General features: G+C 35.1%; 1 protein-coding gene across 1 annotated transcript in view; it reads right to left on the bottom strand.

Moving 5' to 3' along the window:
• Positions 1-26690, bottom strand: part of Gycalpha99B (guanylate cyclase 1 soluble subunit alpha 2) — a 130236-nt gene that overhangs the window by 48291 nt on the left and 55255 nt on the right. Inside the window, exon 3 of the mRNA XM_073089532.1 lies at positions 504-577. Coding sequence (XP_072945633.1) covers positions 504-577 — 74 coding nt within the window. The remainder of the gene's footprint in view (positions 1-503; positions 578-26690) is intronic.

Here is a 26690-nt window from a genome sequence, read left to right as displayed (position 1 = left end):
GTGAATAGTAATAGTAAATTGTAGAACATCGTATATTAAAACATTTGTATGCATCTTCAAATAGCGATAATCTAGTTAAGCGGTGGTAGCGGAATATTTTTCGCCTACGCTGGAGCATCAAGGATAAATTTCACCTTATGTTATATAATAATGTTATGTGAGCGTAGGAAATTTCCTATTAATTAATTAATTATTACTGTCTCTTCCACAGACCTGCATTTGTACCCAGGTCTGTGGTCTCTTCTTTCAACATCTAAGGATATCATCATAAAAACCCAAATATATCATAAAAAACCTATGAAAGACAATTAGAATAGATAATACCAATTTGCAACAGACTTGATAATATAATTTACGAAAAGCATAATACACAACATGTAGCTTAATTAATACGACCAAATCTGGAAGCCTCGGTAATGAGATATAATCCGGCCAGCAGTGAAAGTTAATTAGCCAGAGGTGAGGTTAATGGCGCATAAAGAATTACGTTTACTGCTACTCACAGACAATTGTATTTGTCGTAATGCTCTGCTTGGTTCTTGGTGAGTGACGTCACAGCTGCGTGGAGGCACTCGTTCTGAAACAAGAAAGAAGATACTTTACATACTTTTTCTTACTATATTCTTCTTTATAAATTAGGCTTGAATTAGACAACTAATCAAATTAACAATTTTAATGCATATATATACTAAGATTTCTTTATACCTTAAATAAAATAATTATAATAATTACTAGCTATGTCTGACAATTTATCTTGTGTTTAAAAGTAATGTCTATAATATTCTGCCTGGGGGTAGGCACTTCTCTCCACTCTACCCACATCCATCGTATAAATTCTCAATATCTATTTTTAATGACCTCCCTCCTACATGACGATGCATATGTTAGAGAGATCAGACCGATCTCTATATCCGGATTTACATAATTTTAAGTCTTCCCCGATAAATGACCTGTTGAACAAGGTATTTTTAATCCGTTCGGTACTTTTAAAGATAAGAGCGTACAAAATCGAGCTAAAGACGGCGACTATCGACGATGTTTGCCGATAGGAACTGCCGCTCGTATATTAGCACCCTTAGTATATATTCGATTAAATTTTGTATATAATTGAGAGCTATATTTTAACTATTCAAATACCTATATTTCAACTAGATAGATTAAAGGTGGTAGAATCCCTTGTGGTTCGATTCCTGCGGCACCACCCTTACACCTATACATTATTTATTACATAACTGGAGCGTTAAGCGCTGCTGTGTTCTAATTTGAAGGTTGTGGTAAGGGAGACATACTTTTCCACCTTCATACACCTGTTATTGACCTAAGATAGGAATATCTATCCTATCTGGGGTTGATTACAGATATCCATGCGCGGCAGTAGCCACTTACCATCAGATGGCCTGCTACGCCTATGTTATAAAAATAAACCTTATACACAATATTTGTATACGATACAAAATTCCCTCACTAAATACAGATGTAACGTTACAATATAGTTCTAATCCCTATTAGCTAGGCACTTATCCGCTCAGCTATACTTTCTCATTATGACTAAGTACGTATTAATCTATAAGCCGTAGAAACCCTTGGAAGTTTAACAATCAATAATATAATGGGGACACAGTTTTGTAGAATTACGGTAAAATATTAGAATGTAATTTAAAATATGGTAAAGGTGATAGAAACAGTACAACGTAGAGTGGTAGCTCGAGCCGTCCAGTAAGCGATCCCGGGAAGGACGGCGGTATGTGTGGTCGCATACCGTCGTGAACGCCAGATGGTGTGGGAGGAGCGAAAACTGCTCCCTCAAAGCAGAGCCCGATCGCGGCATCGCGCTTGGAGGACTCCGGTTGCCGGTTGCATTCCGTCGGAGATCCTGGAGTTCTCCAACAAGCGCTGAGGACGGCCACCGGGGGGGTTTAAGAGCGGTAAAAATCCCACATAACCCGGCGTCGCTTCCACGTCGTCGGGTACCCCTCGTTAAGAAAAAAAGGGGGAGGTACCACCATCGGACCTATTTATTGCGTGCAATTCTTGTGTTTTGGCGGAAGAGTGTAAATGTCGATTAATGGCCGACATACTGCATAATTATGAAATATCATCGTCTTAGCAAATGGCAACACATCTGTGATCGGCTTTAGGTTGGGCTTCTATTAGGAATTTACAGTAGCGGCAGCGTCCACTTACTATCATATGTATTACATACTCGCTTACTGCTTCAACCTTACAAAATTTGTATAATAGAGGTAAAAAAACCTATATAATAATTTGATTCTCTGTTGTGCGTTGTTGTATTGTGGTTTGTAAGGCAGATAAAATTAATACGTGCGATTTAGTCTTCATAAGAATCAACAGAAGCGTTGCTTCTCACCTCAGGTAGCACATTAATTGAAGTTGATTACAATGTCCATGGGCGGTAGTGACAATTTACCTCCGGATAGAGAGCCTAGTTCCTACCTCAATTTCTTAAAACTAACTTTGCACTTAAAAACCCTTTTTGTTTTATTACTTTGATTGCTCCACTCATACACGGAAGGAATGACCTCTTCGTTTCACATACCCGTTATATATAAATAATATTTTAATAGTATATCGGGTACGCGTATTGGCTACGTGCCAGACATGAAATTGTTGGATCAATTACTATAAATTCGAAACAGACATCTCGAAAGGGGATATTCCGATAACGTATTTGTTTTCTATCTTGCAACTACGAGTATTATGAAAAATATAATAACATAATAGGTATGTGACATTTTATACATTACGGAGGAGGAGGAGATATGTTTATAATTTTATCTGCTATTTGCTGTGGTATGTGTAAGAAAAAAATGGCCGGTTTTATTTTTAAATGTAAAAACAAACGAGTGAGCAGTATCTATTCGTAACTTTTAAAGACTGAGGAATGCAATAAACGATTCAGACTCTCGCATACGACCGTCCCTCACGATCGCCAACTGTCTTTAGCACCGCTAACGATAGGATTGCGATAGTTGGTGGCAGTAGGCAGCGGTTGCCATCAACAACTCGCGACAAGCTACAACCATAGGCGATTGATGGCGATCACTAACTAAGACAACAACAGTCAACGGCAGTTGACAGTCGTCAGTAGCAGTAGTCGTTGAATCAACGAACTAGTTAAATCAACCGTTGATTCACTTTCAACGAATCAATGTTAACCCAATAGAAATTAACTAGTTAAATACGTCAACGATGTTGAACGGAACGTTTCGTTATTTTCAACGTAAATTGTGTTTTGTAACGGTGGTCGTTGAATCAACGAACAAGTTAAATCAACCGTTGATTCACTTTCAACGAATCAACGTTACGTCAACGACGTTAAACGGAACGTTTCGTTATTTTCAACGTAAAATTGTATTTTGTTTAGAATTAAACTTACGTTTTTTTTTATAATATACGAGTAGCAGACGAGCTTGATTGTCGGTATAATACCACGATCATTGTGGTGTATATTTGTTAAATTTTAGTTTTTTGTTAAGTTTGTTAAAGTTTTTGTTTCTTGTTAATTTTGACAGTGACATTTCTTTGTTTACATTTTGGACACCTAATTATGAATCACACTATAGTTGATCAACGGAAATTAACGTTGACGTTTCGTTGACGGAAAAAACTTCAACGACCCACCGCTAGTCGTCAGCCGCCATCAGTCATGAGCTACTACCGTCGACTGCTACCGTCTGTTGGCGCCTGTCGTTAGCGACTACCACTGACCATCAGTGATGGTCGTTTACTTACGAAGTAAATGCCTAAAGATAATACGTACAACATGTATATAATTATTAAGGTCATGTCATTAATATTTCAGTAATAAGTTTTAAGACGGAATTAATCTTCGGCATGTATAGATGGATATATGAACGTATTTTCCGTATTAGATAGTAAAGCCGACGGCCAGGAAGCCACACAAGTAGCCAATTCTAACGTGGATGACGCAACTTTTAGAGGAAATACGGCTAAATATTTTATTTTTAAGATAATAATATTATATTCTTTACTTATACTGGATCATGGGTAGCACAATGATAAATAAATCAAATCAAATCATTTTTTTATTAAAAATAGGTTATTTACAGAGCTCTTTTTGAATTTCAATACTTCTACCGCCACTTCACAAGCTGTTTCGCTATGGAGAAGAGGCATACCCAAACTCTGAAATAATAAATAGGTACCCAAAGCCTGAAAAGAGATTTAAATTAATTGTTTAAATTTCTTGTTAATTGTTTATGTGGCTGATCCGGGATTGAACACATACATACATCAACTTTAATTAATAATACATATTTATTCATGAACATTAAAATCTTATTTATTTTTTAAGTTACAAAATTTATTTGTATAACGTACATTATTAAAAAACACAAAAGTAGCAGATTGGTTTAGAAATTGTAAGTATTTATTCTATTTACTTTCCAAGCGATTTATTACTGGGAGTTCCGAGTAAAGAATATTTGAGATCAAAGTAAATGGAATGGCTGGAAACACAAGGGGAGTATAAGTCTTTGTGGTAAAGACACTAAAGAATGTACAGATCATAAATTTCAGTTTTCTTAGGCTTTCGGTATTTGTGTAAAGGTTGGCGTAGAATATTTTTCTATTAACCTTTTCTTATAGTTTGTGTAAAAAGTTTATAAAATAAATTGACAATTTAAGCAACAATGATCGTGGTTTATTATTATGTTATTGAAGTGGCATGCAGATCACTTGATAGTAGTGCCGCCCATGGAAATCTGTCATCAATCCCAGATAATATTAGAATCCTATCTGAAGTTGACCATAGACGGGTTCCTATCTCTGATGACTAATTTTGAAATTACAAATATTTTTTCTTTTGCAGGAGGCCATGCGGATTTCATAACTAAGGGTTATTATGTACGTATGTTTTTTCATACATCTTAACTTTATAACTAACTAGCTGACCCAGCAAACTTTGTACCGCCTCAATATGTATTTATCAAATATATTTCATATAAAATATAGCCAATGTTATTCGTGAATAATGTAGCTTTCGAAAGGTGAAAGAATTTTTAAAATCGGTCCAGTAGTTTTTGAGCCTATTCATTACTATCAAACAAACAAACAAAGTTTTCCTCTTTACAATATTAGTATAGATACTCGTACAATACTTCAAAATTATATTATACTACGCTACAAAATAAAATGTCACATGATGTCAGAAATTTCATAACAGTATTATTCACCGTTCCACTGAAGATTCAGACTTGTTTTTCGTAGAAAAAGGCTGAATTATGTAAATAGGATAAAGCAATTTGCGTCTTGGGGAATTTTTTCATTGAATGACATGAGACGGCTCATTGCCTGTCCTAGGAACTAGGACATTAGACGTGCGTGGAAAAATGAGTTTCACATCGTATATATTAGGTACATAATACATATATGAAATTTCTATCCTAGTGTAGTATCCATGTTATAGTTTTATATGTATCTAATTGTAATAAAATTATTTAAATTATTATGATGAGATTAATTATCAATTTATATTGTCTGATGTTTTTGTAAGTTTTTAGATTAATACTTACACAAAAACTAAAAAGTTTTAAGGTTCGCCAAAACATTTAGATGAAAACGTTAGAGGAACTCCCCGTGTTTCGAATACCATGGCACCATTTACCTACAATATTTTTTTGTAAGAAATCTGAAACAAAACGCTTTAAGTGATCAGCGATATAGATCGAATTTCAGAGATGTTCGTAACATGACATACGTTGACGCCATGCGCATAATTATGTAGGAGTAGACGGTATCGGGTGACTGGAGAAAGATTATTCGCGTAATAAAACTCCTATTAGAAAGTTTACTATCTTCATTTAAACGACATATTATTTGAAAGGTGATTGAACGAATTTGGTTCGATAGGGGGGATATTACCTCCACCTACCAGATGTACTGCATTCTCTTTTTGCTGATCCGCTTTATGACGACCCGCGTGGCGGAGCGGTCACTATACTGCCAGTTTGATGTGCAGTAGTTCCCGGATTCGATCCCCGGCCAGATAGATATCTAAATGATAAATTTTGAATTCGGTTCTGGGTCTGGGTGTTTGTGTATTTGTTAATGTTTGTGTGACACAGGGAATCCTAGTGCGGGACTGTGCGTGCAGAAAGCGTTTTTTTTTTATAATTCTATATTTACAAGAATCTAATGACTATATTTTTACAGCTACACAAGAAGGGAAAGCTTAACCCAAATGATAGTAATTTCTAATTTCATAACTTTCGGAATAAAACATCTGGTCACGTATCATCTAAACACATTTTACACGAATCTGGAAAAGCATAAACGTACATATAACTTAATTAACATTCTTGAGCTGAAAAATATAAATATCTCAAAAATTATAATGTTCCACTCAATTTCCGTCATCTTTGTCGTCAAAACTTTATACGCCTCCGAAGCTATTTTTAAAAAGATCCTATTAAGCTCTTCCCACAGTTCAGCTTGGGGTCCGTTTTAATATCTTAAGAATGAATTAATGAGGTCCCCTGTTTACAAAAATACAACGCTCTTTCGATTTCTTGTTGACCCACTTGTTTGACAAAGATGGATTGAACGACAAGCGAGATTTAATAAACAGCGTTTAGTTTAAAGTAAAGGAATATAAGCAATGTGGTAGAACCCTGTTTGAATCGACTCTGAAGGCACCATCGCCAAACCTGTGTCTGCCTTAAAGAGTTAAGTACAAGTTAGTTTGAAGTGTGATTTTAGAGACGCTTATACGAGGCGTTCAAACTCAGATAAGATCATAATCTGTGTCCGAAATTGAACTTATATTAGAATCTTATCTATCTTAAGTCGGATACTGCTACTTACCATCAGGTACGTACTTTTTTATAATATAAGGGTAGCAGACGAGCAATGCAGTCCACCTGATTGTAAGTGGCTGCTGCCATGGACATCTGTAATCAACCCCAGATAGGATTAGATATTCCTACCTGAGGTCGGCCACAGATGCGCCGCTACCCCTGAGGACTAAGCTGGAACGCCTCGGAAAAGTCTGTCTCCCTTACCATACCCTTCAAACCGGAACACAGCAGCGCCTAACAATGCTGTTATTAGGTAGAAATAGGTGTGGCGGTGGTGCCGCCGGAGTCGAACCACAAAGGGTTCTACCACCTTCACAACTTACAGGGTACTTACTGATTTGGTACTTTTATAATATGAAACATTAAACTGGTACGTGAATGAGTAATCATTATATCGGCCTGCCACGCATAGGGTACCGGGTTCGAACTCTGCCTAAGCAAATACCTAAATTAAGAAGTGAATTATTGATTTGAATCTAGAATTTTGTGAACTTCTCTCTATGCATGTCAACGGCATCAATTTTACTCATTTTTTTTTTGTTTATTTCATTGACCATTTTGGCCTGTTACAGCATAATTACTTACTATGCCTTTGATGTATCGTTTAATAACAGTACTTATGCCATGCAAAACGTAAAACGAAGTCTCCATATAAACTTCAACTTCAATTGTTTTCGACCCCATGGTATAATTTATACCAACCAAATGTATATAAAGTATTTATTTATGTACCAAAGACAAATCTTAGTTTATTTTCAGATATCAACGATGAGTTGTAAGGATTTTATAGGGAAAAGTTATGTTCGACACATTCTTATGTAGTTTACCCAGAAATAAATATACCTTTTTATAAATTGAGGCCACGTATTTTTATTTCAGTCATAGATTTTCATGGGTAGCAAAGGCCACTTTGAACACATGGAAGGCAGCTATATACGAGTACATTGTTTAGCTAAAAATCTTTAACAATTCTTTTTCAAAAATAAATCATTACAGACTTATAGGTAATTTCAATTGATCAGACGGTATTTTAATCAAACCACCAAAACGCTTCCGAACCCAATAAAGGCTGTACGATAAAACTTCAGTCAAACCTCAAAGAGCTTACAAAGTTCAGGTACCCAGGTGTACGCGTTTCGAATAGTTGGGTAATGGTTAACAAAATGGCCGACTCTTAATTAAATGCCTGCGAGGCATAGGAATTATAATGTGAATTCTAGGCAAGAATGGTCAGGGTATAGCCTCGGGCATGTAGGCTTTTAGGTAGGTTAATGGAATAAGCGATGCGTATATCTATGTGGGTCGTGAATCCATTGTCCCACGTCTGGGCGTGGGTCTTCTAGGGAATATTATTATTCCTATCTATCCCTCATATAACCTAACCTAACCCAACCCCACATAAGTTTAGATTCATATCTGATGTCGGCTACAGTTGGCCTGAGGACTAACCTGATATGCCTTAGAAAATAAGTCTTCTATACACCCTTCAAACCAGTACACAGCAGCGCTTAAAATTTCTGTTATTATTGAGATATAGTTGTGGTGGTGCCGCCAGAGTCGAACCACAGAGAGGTCTACCATATTCCTTTTCGAGGTCTTTCCGACGTGACTCTTTATGAATAAAAATATGTCAAATAAAGTAGAATAAACAACGTTTATATCGTTGATTACCTTCAATAATAAAATCAATAAGCTACTAACGGTACCTACTATTAAAACTTCAAAGAAATATACCTGTTTACTGTCAAAAAAGTATCGCTAATGTCGAAGTTTGAACTAAAACTTTACCTGAACCAAAGAATATGAGTTATCAGAAAGTCTTTAATATTACTCCAGCTAAGGGCAGCTCGCACCATGTAACTTTAACGTTAGCTAAATCCAAATCAGCTGTTAAATCTACGGTTAAGCAATTCATGGGTTGCACCATTCTAATAACGTTTGAAGTGGCATCATAACTAACACTTAACGTTAACCTGTCGATCTCTATCTGTTAAAGTTACTGTTTTTGTTAACTTCCGTGTCTATCAACATCAACTAAAAATCGTAGTGACATTTACACAAATGACCTTAATGAAAAAAAATTTGGTGCAACACAGAATGATACATTCCATCGCTGAATCACTGAAGGTGGTGTACCTCTCTGTTCTCATACTTTTTCGAGGTATTCCAGTTTAGTCCTCAGGGGTAGCCGACCTCAGGTAGAATAAAGATGTCGAGTGAACTGCATGCCTGTCTGCTACTCACATATATAAAAAAGAAAACACTGTCGCCACGGTAATCGCATGTTTCGTCAAAGTTATTGTTATTGTTTCGTCAAAGTATTGGGCCTACGGTGCAACCCACCCTAAGTAATTTGCGATGTAAGTAACAGCTGCGTCGATCAAATTTCTCGACATAAACTTAATATTTCAAAGAAGGTAATTCTGTTTTAAATTTTACTAAGAGTTAGTTATATTAATTTCAAAATGGAAAGTTACTTTGACTTCTAAAAGTATTATTTTAACAGAAAATACATAATTTGTAGAAGAGCTACTTCAGATTAGTACAGTCAAAATCAAAATAAACTATTTGTTAAAATATTAAACTAAAGTGGGATTAGCATTCGTATGGCATGTAAAAATATTACCCGTTATTAAAAGCCGATCTATCCAATATTTTAGCTACTAAAGATTTCCATACTATGAATTGTCAAATTAATAACAGACGTCAATTCAATCAAACTGGAGGAGTTTTGGTTAGGTTAGGTTAGGTTTAAAAATTGGTATGTTGCCCATGATAATGAGTTCCCTAAAGCCGTATTTAGAGAGTATTAAGATATTTTCTTATTTATAGAGAATACCATACAAAATATTGGAAATGTAATGGGTTCGTGATGAAACTGTGTAAACAAGGGAACCTAATCAAGGCTTATCATAATAGCGTAGGCTTGAGCTTTTCGATAACTTGATTGACTAACCTATTACGTCAGCGGCTAATTGATAATAATGCTACGCTGCCTGTGTAAGATAACAATAAATTATTATAATTATGTAACGCACTTTATGAATGTAGTCTTTATTTCGAATTCGTACGCGTAAATCAAAACATAATATATAACTTCAAACCCCGATTTTACCCCCTGAGGGTTTATTTTCCAAAAACAATAAAACAACTGTTTCATTATTTCTAACCAGACAGAAATACTAAGTTTTATGAAGCTTCTCAAAATTGGCAGATTTTCAAACAAACTTTCAACCCTTGTATAACCTCAGTGGTGGAATATCAAAAATCCTACCTTAGAGGGTACCTACATCATAAAATGAATCTATTGCCCATTCCATGCTTCCATCTTCAGTTTTCGAGGCTCTGCGATGACGAAACAGTTAGGACAAGACTTATAATACATACGAGCTTTTGCCCGCGGCTCCGTTCGCGTTTCAAAGTAATATTTTCATCCCCTATTTTATCCCTTTGGGGGTAGAATTGATGAAAATCCTTTCTTAGTGGATGCCTACGTCATAACATCTCCCTGCATGCCAAATTTCAGCCCGATCCATCCAGTGGTTTGGGCTGTGCGTTGATAGATCACTATGTCAGTCAGCCACCTTTGAGTTATATATATTTAGATAAATGAACAAATTACAAATCCGGAACTTTTAAGTACAATTTAGATCAAGATTAAACTCTACCAATTATACCCTTTAAATAACCCGCACGTATTTCGAGAATCCTATTAATTACAATCCAATTACCCAGTAAACTGCAAAACAACGAAACATGGCACGATTTTACGATTCAATTGCCAGAAGTTTGTTTCGAATTTTAGAAATAATTTGGAACTTTTGCGAACCCGACATTACGGGTTCTATAACAACGGAAGCGTTTGAACGTACGATCTTATATTTCGAGATGAAACGGGCACCTACTTCAACTATTTCAATAACATTCCCGAAGGATAAATAACTGGAAAAGTTCCTTCCGTCCGGGAGTGTTTTGGGATAAAAGGAACAAAGGTAGATAAATACCACATTTGTGAAACAAAATTTATTTGCGATCAGAAAGAAAATGTTTACAAGATAGAAGTAGAAAGGGAAGGCAGACATTGGATAGATTGATCAATAACTAACGTTATAAAAATTTAATCTATTGATAGGAACCTCGTCAGGAAATTATTTAAAAACCCACTTTTTATAATCCGAGAACCTTAACTTTTCAAAATAAATTAACAGAAACACAATTAAACGCATGAGCAACAAAACCGGCAGGGTAACGTTCTTTACAAAGATCGGAAAATAACTACTCAGTAGACGATCTACAGTGCCCTTTTAGTTACCTAATACCCGCATTCCACAATTAAATTTCTTTACTCTTACCATCATTTCTAACACTATAATTAATATATCATATTTATCATTAAAATAAGTTTTCTTCAATAACAGCAATATCTTGAGAATCTTTCTTCTTAGTTTAATTCAGATTAGAGTTTCCATCTACAGTTACTTCAACTGCAAGTTGAGCTATATTATTATCATTTGAAAAACTTTCACAGCTCCCACGTCTAGTGTAATCTACTAAGTCCAATCTGGTCCCTTGATCCTTTTAGAACTTTCCACATTTGCTGGATTAACTTTTCATGTAATTATGATGATGAGTTACTGAATACTAATTTTAAATAAGATAAGATTATTCCACAATTGTGTGTTAATTGTATATTCTTGTCTTCGTCAGCCTATTATTGCCCAAGTGCTAGTAACGGGTCTTTTCTCAGACTGAGAAGAGCTAAGGCCATAATAAACTGCGCTGGCCGTTTCAAAATTTACAGGGGGACCTTTTTGGGAACCTTTTCGGGCCCGGACTTACACGCTCCCATAATATTTGACGATGTTTTGACCTCCCTTAGTCATAATAAAAACCATGCAAAGTAATGGTCCTCAAAAAAGATTGAAGACCAAATAAGCCGAACTTCAAAAACAAAAGGAGCAAAGTAAATGACATTCCCAATAATTTCCCAGAATTTACCTTCTTCTACTTACTTCACAAATGAATTCACACCTATAAAAGATCGACGCTGCGAAATTATTCATTACATAGGAAACGTACTCCGTAACAAGACTGCAGAGGAAAGCTATTACAACTCGCTTATTACGAGAAGTTTGCGAAGTGACAGCGGCATCACAAATGCTATAAAAGTTCAAAACTTAAATGGCTGCGAGCTCGTGGAATGGGAATTACGTACATAGAATTTTAGATAAATATAAAGATGGAAAGAAGAATGATATTAAAATGAAAGAAAGACGGAGAAGATGCTTGTATCTTATTCAATGAGATAACGTATTTTTTTATTTCAAGCATTTTAACTTTTTAGGAACATCAATCATTTTTATCTCATATTTACTCTTCTAAAGATTTTCAAAAATCTATACCACTCATTTCAAAATGTAATATTGCTAAACCCACCGACTTAAGGTGGCAGAAGTTCACTGACCTACTTTAAATATTTTCCTAAATACTCAAAATAATATGTATATCGCAACGATGGTTATTAATGCATCGTAATGTGCCCAATCAATCATAGTGTTCAATCAATCAATACGCATAATTGGGCAATTTATCACTGACCAGTTGCTCCGAGCAATACGGCCGTTACCACCATGGATTATGCTTTAACTACGAAAACAAGATATTTTGAATGTTTTACTTAAATATTGTATTAGTTGCAATATTGAGGTATCTCTGTATTGTAGATGAAACTCGTGCCCAAAGGAGGGATATAAAAAGGGATAGCATATCATGGTACGAGATCGTTTATATAGTCCCAAACCATGCTACTTTGGATCGACCGCCGTCTTGCTTGCAGATCGACGCCTCTGCTTTACATATACAAAAAGCGCAACTAAGTAATAATGTAACCAGTCTAGATTCCAATCTTTATTCACATAAGTTACTTGTTATCTATATAAAAGACCCTACCCATTGTCCACAATACACGTTGGTAACGGATAACGGTCGAAATCAATGAACGAAAGATACTTTTACAAATGATTCCGATAAATCGTTTTCCTGGTTTTGACGTCCATAGCATACGGTGGACTCCGGTCCCTTCCCGGTCAGTGACAAATCACCTTATTATTGCTTGATCGAATATTGATTAATAAATTAATAAATAATGTGATTGATGGGTTGTAAAGTTAATAATTATGTATTGGAAATAATTGAGATGCGTTTGTATGAAATATATTTTCGCATTGTTTTGTTTTAATTCTAGCAGAATCAGCGTAATGTTTCATATTATATAGCCTACCTTTATATATAAAAGAATAAAACTATTTATAATTTCTATTTTTTGGCGACACAAAACATTTAAAGAAATTTATAAAATATGCCGCAGTTATTCAAAAATAATTCAGATATAAGTTTAATCAAATCGTATTTATTATCGGTTCCACCAAAAAACTCGTGGAATTTTATGCGCGTTTGCAAAAATAAACACTGGACCGGAAATTAACAAATAGACAAGCTAAACGAATAAACTCCAAAGTAATAAAGTCACTGACTAATTTATGTGTATACATTCGATATATCAAGGTGTTGATTTAAATCCTAAACCGAATTGATTTATCTAGTGGATCTATCTGTGAACGATCACACTAACACAATATCATGACGCACGGCAGTGTGTCAGCCAAGTTAAATAGAAAAGGATATTCAGCTTATTCGATATAATTATTTGTATGGCGTACACAAATAAAAAAGTATTTTTAATATAGACTTGGCCCTTGAGAATAGCGTGGTGAGAACTTTAGATAAGTATCTTCGTGGAAACTTTTTCACCTATCTTTTAAGTTCAAGTACTGCAAAGCGAATGGAATTAATAACTAGCTGATCATCCATCGATCGAGCCGTTAAAACTGTTCGTCTCTAATCTTTGTAGATCGATCACAAATTACTCGTACATTAACTTCGAGAGTATGTGCGCTTCAGTTAATGAACAAACCTTTATAAAACTTAGCAGATGCATACTGTCTCATGAGGATAATAATATATCACTTTTAAAATACGAAAACAAATAATACTTATGTACTACCTATTAAAATTAATTAAGACCACCGCATGCCGTATATATAACTATTAATATGTACTCATACATAGGTATTTAGTTTCTAAATATAGATTTTTATGAGTGTCTGATTCATAATAACACAATAACTCTAAGGAAGATAAGTCTAACCTTATTATACCGTTAAACGAAACAATTACTTGAAAAAAGAAAATGAAATACATGAAGTGTCTTGTATTGTAAAGATATCTAGCGCTGCATAATAACGTAATAAAACATACTTTACGTCGCACGATGCTGAATATTATCTCGGGTATAGCCTGCTGTTTGATCGTAGGCCTATAAAGAGAACGGCTATGCGATTTTTACCAAACTGCGGAGGGTAATGTTTTTCGAGCGTATGTAGGTATGTCTCACGCTTTTGCACGCCCAGGAGGCCTACCACCATCTTTTAAAAACCATAATAGTTCAGGAAAGTTTTATTTCCTCCTTAAAACAGTAACATATTCCGTCATACACACTTAAACCCTTATTAATTTTTGGCTTATCCATAGTATAAAACCGACTGAAATTAAAATTAAAATAACATTGTGATAAGAGATGGTAGTAACCCCCCTGATGTCCAAACGGCTAACACATTTTACTAAATGAGATGTTGTTATCTCAATTGTGGACGTGATATAGGCTACATTTTTCAACAGTAGTTTTTTTGTAAATTTTAAATAGTATGTTAAATAAATGTTTTATTAGATATCATGAAATTGATATACAAAACAAAATCTCATAATTCGACGTCAGTAAAAGTTCAAAATTACAAGTTTTACAAAATTCATCATGGCACTCAGAGAGATGATGTAAATTGTGTTACAATGCAATTTTCTGCGAGTGGCTGTCTTCCTTTATTTTTACTTGAAATTAATACCAGCGCATTACAATAGCGAGCTTGGCTACCATTATTACAAGTTGTAACTTTTTTATATCTCGCTACTGGGCTCGACTTTAGCATTCTTCAATGGTATTCCAATGCAAAAAGCAGTGATAGCCCAGTGGTTAAGAAACGCGGCCTCTCGATCGAGGGGTCCGAGGTACAAATCCCAGGCACGCACCTCTGATTTTCAAATTTATGTGCGTATTAGAAATTGTTTATCACTTGCTTAAACGGTGAAGGAAAACATCGTGAGGAAACCTGCATACCTGAGAGATTTATAAAAAAAAATCTTAAAGGTATGTGAAGTCTACCAATACGCACTTGGCCAGCGCGGTGGACTATGGCCTAATCCTTCTCATTCTGAGAGGAGACCCGTGCCCAGCAGTGGGACAGTAGTGGGTTGATGATGATGATGATGATGATGATTCCAATGCAGATTGTCTGTCCCTGTCTTGTGCTTTTAACTCCCCTTGAAGCCTTTGACTACTGACCAATGATAATAATAGGATACTTGCGAACCACATAACATTTTATATATAAGATGTAAAGACGTTACGATGTCCGTCGAAGGACAGAAGTACCTACGAACAAAAATCGCCAACTCACAAAACTCATCAACTTCCAATCACACCAGAAGTTGGTAAATCGGTTAAGTTCTACAAGACTACGAGGCTACGCCCCATATCTTTACTTCGCTCATCTCTTATCGCTTTTACCTAAACAGAAACACGCAGTAAGTGTTCTTCATTTTCTTTATTTCCTATTACACTGGGTGACGTTGAATGGTATTACACTGAATTATGTTTATTTGTCAAATGAGAGTGAAATTTAAGCTGGCTCCGGCTTCTTCATTCAATTTTATGTCGTATTTTTAACGTCTAAGTAGAACGGATCTTTAGGGAAATATCGTGATGTTAATAATAAAGAAGATGAAAGACGATTTTAACGGAATCAAAAAAATGTTGTCAGTTTGATGATAAGATAATGTAAAATTAAAGTATTGTACGAGTACAAATAATAGTTAGTCATATAGAAATACTCGTAGATATAAATAGGTGTGGCGGTGATTCTTGTGGAGCCGAACTAAAAAGGGTTCAACACCACTTGAAACAAAATTCAAAAAAATCAGTACACTCCGCTGATATTGCAGTTAGTTTCATGTAGGTTACCACCGCGTTCGCTATCTAAGCGGTTAGATTGCTCAATAACATACAACATATTGCAGCAACAAATCAGCGCTGACGATATTGCTGATAAAGTTCTCGGTACCATTAAAATGTAATTTTATACATGGTATTAAGCCTCATAAGAGCTCGAATACAAGAGCAGCTTGCTCCGGCAACTGCTGTCAACTATTGCCGTATTCCACTGTCGAAAAGCAAGCGACGGTCGGCGACCATCTGCGCGTATTGTCGCACTGTCGCACGTATGTCTCCTCCCTTATAATTTACTATCACGCATAAATAGCATATTTGTCACAAAATCCATCAAACCATTCTTCACCATTCAACCATTCCATTAAGCCCATTAAAATATAATTTATCAAAACACTACCTGGAATACGCAAATGAATAAGTTCTCACACATACAAAACGTATACGAAGTACGATAATTTCTCATACATACATACAATACACTTGTATAGAACTGTACGATGAATGAGCTACAAATGTGGTATCATGAAATTCATCTTGTGGCATTTGAATAGATATCTCTCAAAGGCTCCGTGTGATTCATCAGAAGCGAAATTTGCAACCAGACGACTGAATTGGAACGAGTGGAATGAATATGTGATATGTGTGATAAATTTCCGTATCACACGAATATAGTAAATATATCTTAATATGACGACCCGCGTGGCAGTGAAGTCATCATACCGGTCTGCCGCGCAGAGGGTCCCGGGTTTGATCCCCGGCCAAACAGAAATGTAAATGATGAATTTTATTTTTCTGTGCCTGGGTGTTTGAGTATTTGTCTCTGTGTGTGTCCTTATCATGGGGCTGTGAGTTTAGAAAACGTTTATTATTATTATTATTTAAATTACGTTGCCGTGAACACATTAGTGTCCCACTGCTGGGTACAGTCTTACGTCGTCGTCACCTTTTATTGTCCCACTATTGGACAATACCCTCTAAGTATGAGAGGGCTATGAGAGAAATTTAGGGCATAGTCGAACGGCGTACTTTTTGGTAGAGTTCACAAACCTTTGAGAACTTTTTTAAACTACTCTCAGTCGTTTAGCTTTCCTAGCGATATTTTCTTTCGTTCGCTAAGTAATAATAATTTAATGTATCACAATTATCAGTATCAACATTGTAAACATCTTAGACATTAAGATATCACTCGAGTTTTATATATTACTCGAGTTTACATACCGTTTAGTATGTTTTTGATGTGAAACATCTATAGCCGCACGTAAAAAAGATTTCTGGCGTGGCGACGATTACCTTTAACTACATAGACAAATGTTCTATAAGGGACAGAGCTATTAGAACAATGTGATAAAAAAAGACAACTAGTGTTTGACCTTGCGTTTCAAGTGTACGCAAACGTAAATATTGACCATGGAATATAGTGACCAATGATTACTTCAGTCAAAACGGGACATCGATTTTTTATGTCAAATACTTTTGATGTGAAACATCTATAGCCGCACGTAAAACCGATTTCTGGCGTGGCGACGCATGCCGGTATATATATACAGTCTATATGCAGTAGTGCGTACGGTGTGGCGACGCGTCGCCATGCGCAATCGAATTCAATAAATAGTCATCGTTATCTGGAAAAAATCGTAATATTTTATTTTATCATTATGACATATTTAGTTCCTATCACAATATGTTCTTTTCTGCATATTACTTTTACAAAATAATGTCGATATTTCACATCTGCCAGGCGTCCCGTGACGGCTCACATTTTTTTACTTGAAAAAATATAGTTAGAAATAATAAAAAACACGCTTTTATGATAAAATTAACTAAAAAGTAGAAAATAATTTTCAATCTAGGAATCATTTAAGGAAAAGTAAATAGTATAATTGTGCAAAAAATGTGGGGCGCTTTATGAAAACTGATAAATGGAGCACCCCATGTTTTTTTCACAATTATAATATTTACTGTTACTTAATTGACAATGGCAACGGTTCATTTCGGAGACAACGGCACGAAGCATCGAAAAAAGGGACTGTCCCGTTAAAAACGGGACGTATGGACGTATATTTCTCATTGATACTCATGCTTGTCAAAGACAATGAAATAATGGAACAGAAGGTAAAAAATGTCCAGAACTGTCGATAATAGTTTTAGTACATCGTTTACGTAGAAATGTTATAGTACAGTTTAACTAAATAAATTATTATTATATAAATATATAATTTGATGAAAGAATGTATCTATACAGATGTATCGACTGGTTTAAAATATACGATTTAAAAATTGTTTATATTTATTATCGTATATTAGTAAAGATTACTCACTCCTAACAAGAAAATGTACCCAGTTTTGAGAATTGAAATAGTTTCGTAAAAAAGTTTTGCCACGTCTCCGTGCTAAAATGTCCCTAAAATATTTGAAATAATTATTTATCTATTATGTAAATTACGCAGTATTAGTTATTTATTTGTAAATTTTCTCTAAAAATGTTTTTATTTGTCAAGAATTCAAAAAAAACTTACTAATAAGCCGTTTGTGGCTTCATTCAATTTCAAGGCGGCGAAGTATCTTTACTAATTTATGTTTATTATTTTCAGTTTTATTTTACACACGACCATTAATTGCAAAGTTGTGTACATTTTATAAATGTACTAGCTGACCCAGCAAACATTGTGTTGCCATATAAATAAAAAAAATGTTAAGGGTGAACAACCCTTATCACTTAAGAGATATGAAAAATAGATAGATAGTAGCCAATTCTCAGACTTACTGAATATGCATATAAATTTTGATGAAAATCAGTAAGAGCGTTTCGCAGGAGTACAGTAACTAACATCGTGACATGCGAATTTTATATAATCTTACCGTGGTCTTTTTGAGGATTAATTTCTGGCTATACAAAGATTGTTTATTAAATTATGTTTAGGTTAATTTATTCAATTAAAGAAATTTTAAAATACCGTATACTATCCTATGTAAATTTTATGGTAATATTTTTTATTATTTACCACAGATATCGAAGAAAATTTAGAGATTAGGATACAGAATTTCCCATATATCGATTTTATTTTATTAAAATAAACTATAAAAAGTTATATTTTGACTAAAACACACTAATTTAAAAATTAAGCAGTGGGATCTTAAACTATAACATACACGTATGAACATCGTGAGCTTCAATAAAATGTCACTTCTGTTCTGTTGATCTATGGTCATATATCAATGAAAATTTTTTCATTGATCTATGACAGTTCAATTCAATCAATGAAAGTTTTTGTCAATGAAAGTGATAAAGACGCAAAATGCATGGTCATGCATTTTGCGTCTTTATCACTTTCATTGACAAAAACATACTTTGTCTCTTTCTGGTTACTCACGTAATCATGGCGGATCGAACACGAAAAATAAACAAAATTTAATAATTTCTCTTCATTTACGTGTGATAGGTGATTCCATGAATCTTGTTTCTTTTTCGAGCATAATTTTTGCATTTATGCATTGCACAAGAAGGCATTTTGAGGCTTAAAATTCAAAATAATGACGTTTAACGTGTTCAGTGACATTCGTGTGTATTACTACGCCGCGCGAGAGCGACTGGAGTCGTTTTAACTCGTTTTACACCACTTGACGTATTTTGTATGTTTTAAGTATTGCCCGCTTATTTTTCTGATAATAAAATGTCTGACCGTGATAATTTAGAGAGTGAAAGTGATCAGCCTTCTGCAAAGAAAGCAAAATCACACTATGACACACCATCAAGTCATCAGTAAGTTAATTATTTTTTTATAATTAAAGTATGCATTTATCTGTGCATTAAGCACGCGTATATTTGGTGTGTTTTGAGCGCCAGCAAATGTAAAATCTACTATCTTGGTAGATTAAAATTCACATAAAAATCATTGCATACAATGTTTTTAAATTATTAATTAATTTTAATGTCATTCTTCTCAGATAATAAATTTATTAAGACTGACAGAATTGTATTTCAAAATCAGCTGATGGCGTGCAGCGCACGAAAGTTTTTTCTTATTTGTTATAAATATGAACATTAAAAAATTAATTAATTTTTCTAATCATAGTGGCATTTATTGTGAAACATTCATTATTGATACTTATAATTTACGATTTTAGTAATATATTGAAATAACTAGCTAAGATTCTTGAGTTTACTAATATATTGGAGCCAATTTATTTTTTTCTGTATATTTTAATAACACATTTTTTATAAATATTTCAGAACCCAACAATCATCACAGGGGTCACAAAATATTATTATTGAAACTGGACGTCACCAAGATCAGTTAAACACAAGACATACTATTAATGTTATGTAAGATTTTGTAAATCTAATAGTACCAGAATATACTAATTTTTATTTAAGCTTCTTTTAACACTTATATATTTTTGATGTGAAACATCTATAGCCGCACGTAAAACCGATTTCTGGCGTGGCGACGCATGCCGCGCTATACATATATGCCGCCACGCTATACGATGGTATATATATACAGTCTATATGCAGTAGTGTGTACGGTGTGGCGACGCGTCGCCATGCGCAATAACTATTACCGAAGTCACTGATTAAACGAATTAAGTAGTCAAGATTTAAAATAAATTCGTAAATTTTTGTATTTAATGAAAATAAATGTTTATTTAATAAATAGTCATCGTTATCTGAAAAAAAATCGTAATATTTTATTTTATCATTATGACATATTTAGTTCCTATCACAATATGTTCTTTTCTGCATATTACTTTTACAAAATAATGTCGATGTTTCACATCTGCCAGGCGTCCCGTGACGGCTCACATTTTTTTTTACAAAAATTCGAATCTACTGTCCAACTAATGGAAAGTGGTCACTACTGTCCATAGCTATCTAAAACACCATAATCAACATGGTTTTAACCTGAAACCGATGCCTTACCACTCTTCTGGACTGAGAATACCACCTTAAAAATAAATAAGTTCGCATCCGCAAAATATGTATTTCTCTAAAGTCTAGGTATTATGAAAATGACTCGGAAAGGTCTGGTAAATATCAGAGATAGCCTAGAAAAGTACTAGACCGAATCTAATAAACTATTCCACTCCGAAGCTCGGAAATTCCCATGAAAGTTATTTTTATTATCATATAGAGATTCCTTAACGTTAAGGGTAGGAATGCGAAAAATATTCTATACAAATAAATATTCGAGTAGGTTTGCAATATAGAAATTATTGCCATATTTCCTGTTTAAGCTTATAATGAAGATAATAAAATAAACCATTAACACCCGTATTCATAATAATGAAAACCAAAGAACAAGATTAGACAACTTCTAATAGACAATATCGATTTTTTGCTTTATAGAATTAAAAATTTGTAAAATTTTGATCTTTGATAAGCTAAAATGTTAAAGATTAGTTATTAATTATCGCTCGTAGTTCGAGTTATATCAATCCACCCAATGTAGACGTATGATTTGAAATCATTTAATATGATTGACGGTGGTAGAACCCTTTGTGGTTCGACTCCGGCGGCACCACCGCCACACCTATTTCTGCCTTATAACAGCAGTGCTAGGCGCTGCTGTGTTCCGGTTTGAAGGGTGTGGTAAGGGAGACAGACTTTTCCGAGGCGTTCCAGCTTAGTCCTCAGGGGTAGCGGCGCATCTGTGGCCGACCTCAGGTAGGAATATCTAATCCTATCTGGGGTTGATTACAGATGTCCATGGGCGGCAGTAGCCACTTACCATCAAGTGGACTGCATGCTCGTCTGCTACTCTTATATTGTAAAAAAAAAAAAAAAAAAAAATGTTATCATATGATAACAAAACATAACCTTTCACAAAATGACGACCCGCGTGGCGGAGCGGTCACCATGCCGGTCTGACGCGCAAGGGGTCCCGGGTTCGATCCCCGGCCAGACAGATTTCTAAATGATGAATTTCTGTTTCTGGGTCTGGGTGTTTGTGTATTTGTCTGTGTGTGTGTCCATAGCACCCACGATACAGGGAATCCTAGTGTGGGGCTGTGAGTGTAGAAAGCGTTTTTTTTTTCACAAAATGTGTGTACTTGTCTATGTATATATAAGGTGGCGCAAAATTAATCATCCTATTTTGTTTTTGAATATATTTTGTACTGATAAAGAAGTGATTTTGAGTAATAGAAATCTTTACCAGGACCTGTAACTTCTTTTTTGCTAATTAGAAAATATGATATCTGTCATTTGTCAAGTGTCTTCCACCAGCGTTGACACAAATTTGCGCCCGATTTTCTGCAACTTTCCTTAAGATTTCCGTCGATAACACTTCGCATTCCAGTCGAATATTCAGTTACACTTGACAGTTACCTGAAAAAGTTACAGGTCTTGATAAAGATTTCTATTACTCAAAATCACTTTTTTTATTCAGTACAATAGTTATTCAAAGGTGGAGGTGGTGGTAGTGGTTGTGATTCGACTCCGGCGGCACCACCGCCACACCTATTTCTATCTAATAAAAGCAGTGTTAGGCGCTGCTGTGTTCCGGTTTGAAGGGTGTGGTAAGGGAGACAGACTTTTCCGAGGCGTTCCAGCTTAATCCTCAGGGGTAGCGACGCATCTGTGGTCGACCTCGGGTAGGAATATCTAATCCTATATGAGATTGATTACAGATGTCCATGGGCGGCAGTAGCCACATACCATCAGGTGGACTGCATGCTCGTCTGCTACTCCTATATAATAAAAAAAAAACATCAAAACCAAAATAGGATGATTAATTTTGCGCCGTCCTGTATTAATCTTATACACAAATCAATTGATATAGACGGGACTTTTACTCAAAAAAGTAAAGTATTACAGGAAGTAATATAGACAATTTTAACCGACAAATATTTAGAGTTACCGATAAATATTTAAAACTTAAACCGCAGTTATTACGCTATCCGCTAATTTTAAAAATCTTGGCTATTTCTGAGTAAATCTGTTTATGTTATCGCGAAATGTTATTAATAAATCATTATAAGATGAGTTGTGTACGGATGAACTAGTTAAAAATTACTTTCGTAATCGGCCAGAAGTTGCGGTAATGTTTATAATTCTAAATATAATAACATAACTCATATTCTCTCGACATTGGTAAAGGTCGAAATATTTAGTTAAAATTTTAGAGCTTTGGAGTTTATTGATGGCTTCGAAAGTACGAGTATTATGATAATTTTGTCACTGATAATACAATTTCGTAAGCAATGCGTGACTTTAGACAAGTACTATTACGTACGTACACCATTACTGCCCCACTGCTGGGCACGGATCTCCTCTCACAATGAGTAGGATTAGGCCATAGTCCACCGCGCTGGCCAAGTGCGTATTGGTAGACTTCACATACATTAGAGAATCTTTTTTTTTTTTAATAAATCTCTCAGGTTTGCAGGTTTCCTCACGATGTTTTCCTTCACCGTTTAGCAAGTGATAATTAATTTTTAATAAGCGCATATTTTTAAAAAATCAGAGGTGACTGGGATTTGAACCTCGGACCCCTCGATCGAGAGGCCGAGTTTCTTAACCACTAGGCTATCACTGCTTACGTACGTACGCGTACCCGTTATCTTATCAAAGACTGTCCAGTAGAAGTCCGTGGGGTTTTAGCTATAGGAGACCAGCATACCCTTTTGCTTTCCCCGCGGCTAAGGAACCCATGCAGGCTTTCTGGATGTAAAAAGGAGTAGTAACGCGTCTATGGCTAATCTCAGGTATGAATCTTATCATCGAATAGCCACTTACCATCAGGTGGACTGCATGTTCGTTTGCTGTTGGTGATTGAAACTGTATCTCCTTCCAATTAGGCGTATATCTGAGTGTTTGTGTCTTTGTGTGTCTATGGCATCCGAATATGAAAAATCCTAGTGTGGGTGTTAATGAGTTAAGAAGTTGTTTTATCCATATATGTTTTATTCACATCAACAGGTTTCAGACCGAAATTTACCAGCTATTTAGTTCATCTTGCCGCTATCTGACTAATGAAACTTGCAAGTTATATTCGACCCACTTTCCAGTGCTCGATTGAGCTGAAATTTCGCATATGTGAGACGGAACAATGCAATATTATTACGGAATGCTTGGGAAACTTGAGGCGTGAATCATCAATCAATTTTGAATAAAATTTATAGCATTTGAGGTAAACCATATTTAATTCTGTGTAAGTAAGTTCTGGCTATATTATTGATCAGCGCCCGAAGATGGTATCCCTTTGTAATTTTTAAGTTCACACAATAACGTCTACCTTTATTGTAAGTTGTTCCCGGCTGTTTTATTTAGCCATATCGTATCTATATATGTATTACTATGCGCATGTTTCATGGGACTGCTACTTACAAAATTTAGCACATTCAAACAATTCACGTATCAGTTCAAATTTATATTTATAAAACAAATGTTGAAGTGTATTTTGGGAAAAATGTTTTGTTTCATTCATTTTATATTTTATTTCTTATTGAGGTCGGTACCAACGCTTAAAATCCCAATGGAATGTCAATCCAAATTTAACTTCAAGTTTAACGAATTAATTACCAACCCAAAATAATTCCTTCAATACAATGATTTAAAGTTACAACCGCACTGATTACTAACAAGAAACCTCTATATTTGTCTATTAGTAATCTTGCTTAGAAAACATCTCCCGTAACATAAAGATCTTAGTGGAAGCGTAAGGAGTCACATCTTCGAAATCTCGATGCGGATATTGATCGAAACTCCGCAGCCATTCCTTCCTTAAATTGACATTGAAGATAGTTCGTAAGCTTTTAGAGTAATTAGAAGATATTTTACTATAGACCTGAATGAAATATAGGTGGTGTGTGTAGATTGAAAGGGGTTAGAGGAAGACAGTAATTAAAGAGATTCTCAGTTAGTCTTCAAAGGCAACATCAGTTATGTTATGTAAGCATTGGCTTTTAGAGTTGATTAAAGTTTCAAAGGTGCAGAAACAGCTCTCCTTAAAAGCCGGCGATGCATTGGCAACTCCGCAAGTGTTGCAAATATCCACAGCAAATATCCATAGGGGACTTTGACTACTTTCAGGCATAAATATATAAAAAGTTTGTTATTAGTGGAAGCACTAAACATACTACTAGTAGTGGAACTACCTAATAGGTGAGTTCGGGATTCTACCTGAATACAAATGTTTACCCCTGTGGATTAAATTAGAGTGCCTCGTATAATTTTGACTGCTTTGCCCTGCTTACCTGTAGTATGAGAAGTAATATAAAGGTTCTGTCGTCTCACGTGTCACACGCCCTGAACAATGGTATGGTATGAGCAGGGCATGAGGGGGGGCCTCATTTGGTTGGAAGCTGTGGTGTAAGATGGACGTGCGTCCGGTGTGTACAGCAGTGAGCCGATTCTTTAACATAAGGTGAAACACAAACAGCACATTACCCTATAACGCAAAATATAACAACGCAACTTAACAATGTTAAAATAGGGCAGAAAAACGTGTAATTAACACAAATATTTATAATCTTGATCTATAATTGGATGTAACGTGTATCAATTTCAGAACGTTTCCTATCCGCTCCCATCTATCCGATCCTGTCCCGAATATCATGACATGTGACACATGTCAAAAAATCATATTCCAACAAGCGCACAAGAGAAATCGGATAGAACGAAACGTTCCATCGAGCGAAATCATGGAAATTATCTAAAACTTCATGAAATGAATTAAAATTAAGAATCGTACTAGTCGTTACGAGTTTGTAAACATAAAAACCTCAATATATGAAGGATAGAATCGGAGTATTCGCGCGTCAACACCGTCAACGCAAACACTTCGAACCACCACAGTGATTATGAATGAAGAAAGCATTGTTAAGAGATGATAACAAAGATACAAAACACTTAAGAATCATTATAAAAAACAAAAAAAAACCCGACCGCTTAAGAAAATTGCCCGTGTCACTCCCACTATTTAGGCGAATCCAACGACACCTCATGTTAAAATCCGCCAAGCCGTTTTGGATGCAGAACTCGCCAAAGCATGAGACATACATAAATTCGAAAAATATTACCCACCGTAACCGAGTACAAATTGTCCCTAAGATCTTAGATAGAACAACTCGGACACATATTTTCCACACATTTTGAGACCGAACCACAATAATTGAAGCACTGTCGTTACTAAGAACAACTGTGCCTTGTACAAAGGGTTTCTACCTTTGAAAGATGAGACGATAAAACGTAGATCAACATATATGATGAAGCGTTTGGCTCGCCGCCGTATACACAAAGCGTTGTTGATGCTTCCAATGCTTTTGTAAGTACTTCTTGTTTGATGGATGGTTTCATGTAAAAATAGAACCAAGCTTAAGCGGATTTCTTTGAAAATGTATAGTTCATACAGTGTTATGAAAACAACCAATGTTGCTGTATAAAAAATAATTACTGAAATATGTGGAAAAAATGTATTATAGTATATTGTTATAGTGTATGATCGAATTTAAATGGACTAAGAAAACTAAGTCATATTTTTAATCGAGCTGAAATCTTAATTTATATCATTTCTGAGGTCGTATCCCACCTAATGCAGATTTTGAGTGACCAATCGGATGTTTTTAAACTTACAATGCTTAATAAGTCTGCATGTATGTTAACCAAATGATGATTATCCGATACCCATCCAGTTCTAAACCAGTTTAAAGCTAACTTCGCATAGGTTATGATCACGAGACATATCATATTAACACAATATTGTAAAAAAAATCTTAAACCTTCACGA

This window comes from Epargyreus clarus, unplaced genomic scaffold, assembly GCF_041222505.1.
Source record: "Epargyreus clarus isolate Ecla_fem2 unplaced genomic scaffold, WU_Ecla_fem_2.2 ptg000029l, whole genome shotgun sequence".
Taxonomy (NCBI): domain Eukaryota; kingdom Metazoa; phylum Arthropoda; class Insecta; order Lepidoptera; family Hesperiidae; genus Epargyreus; species Epargyreus clarus.
Note: the sequence above shows the minus strand (reverse complement) of the source record. Positions and strands in the feature narration are given on the sequence as shown.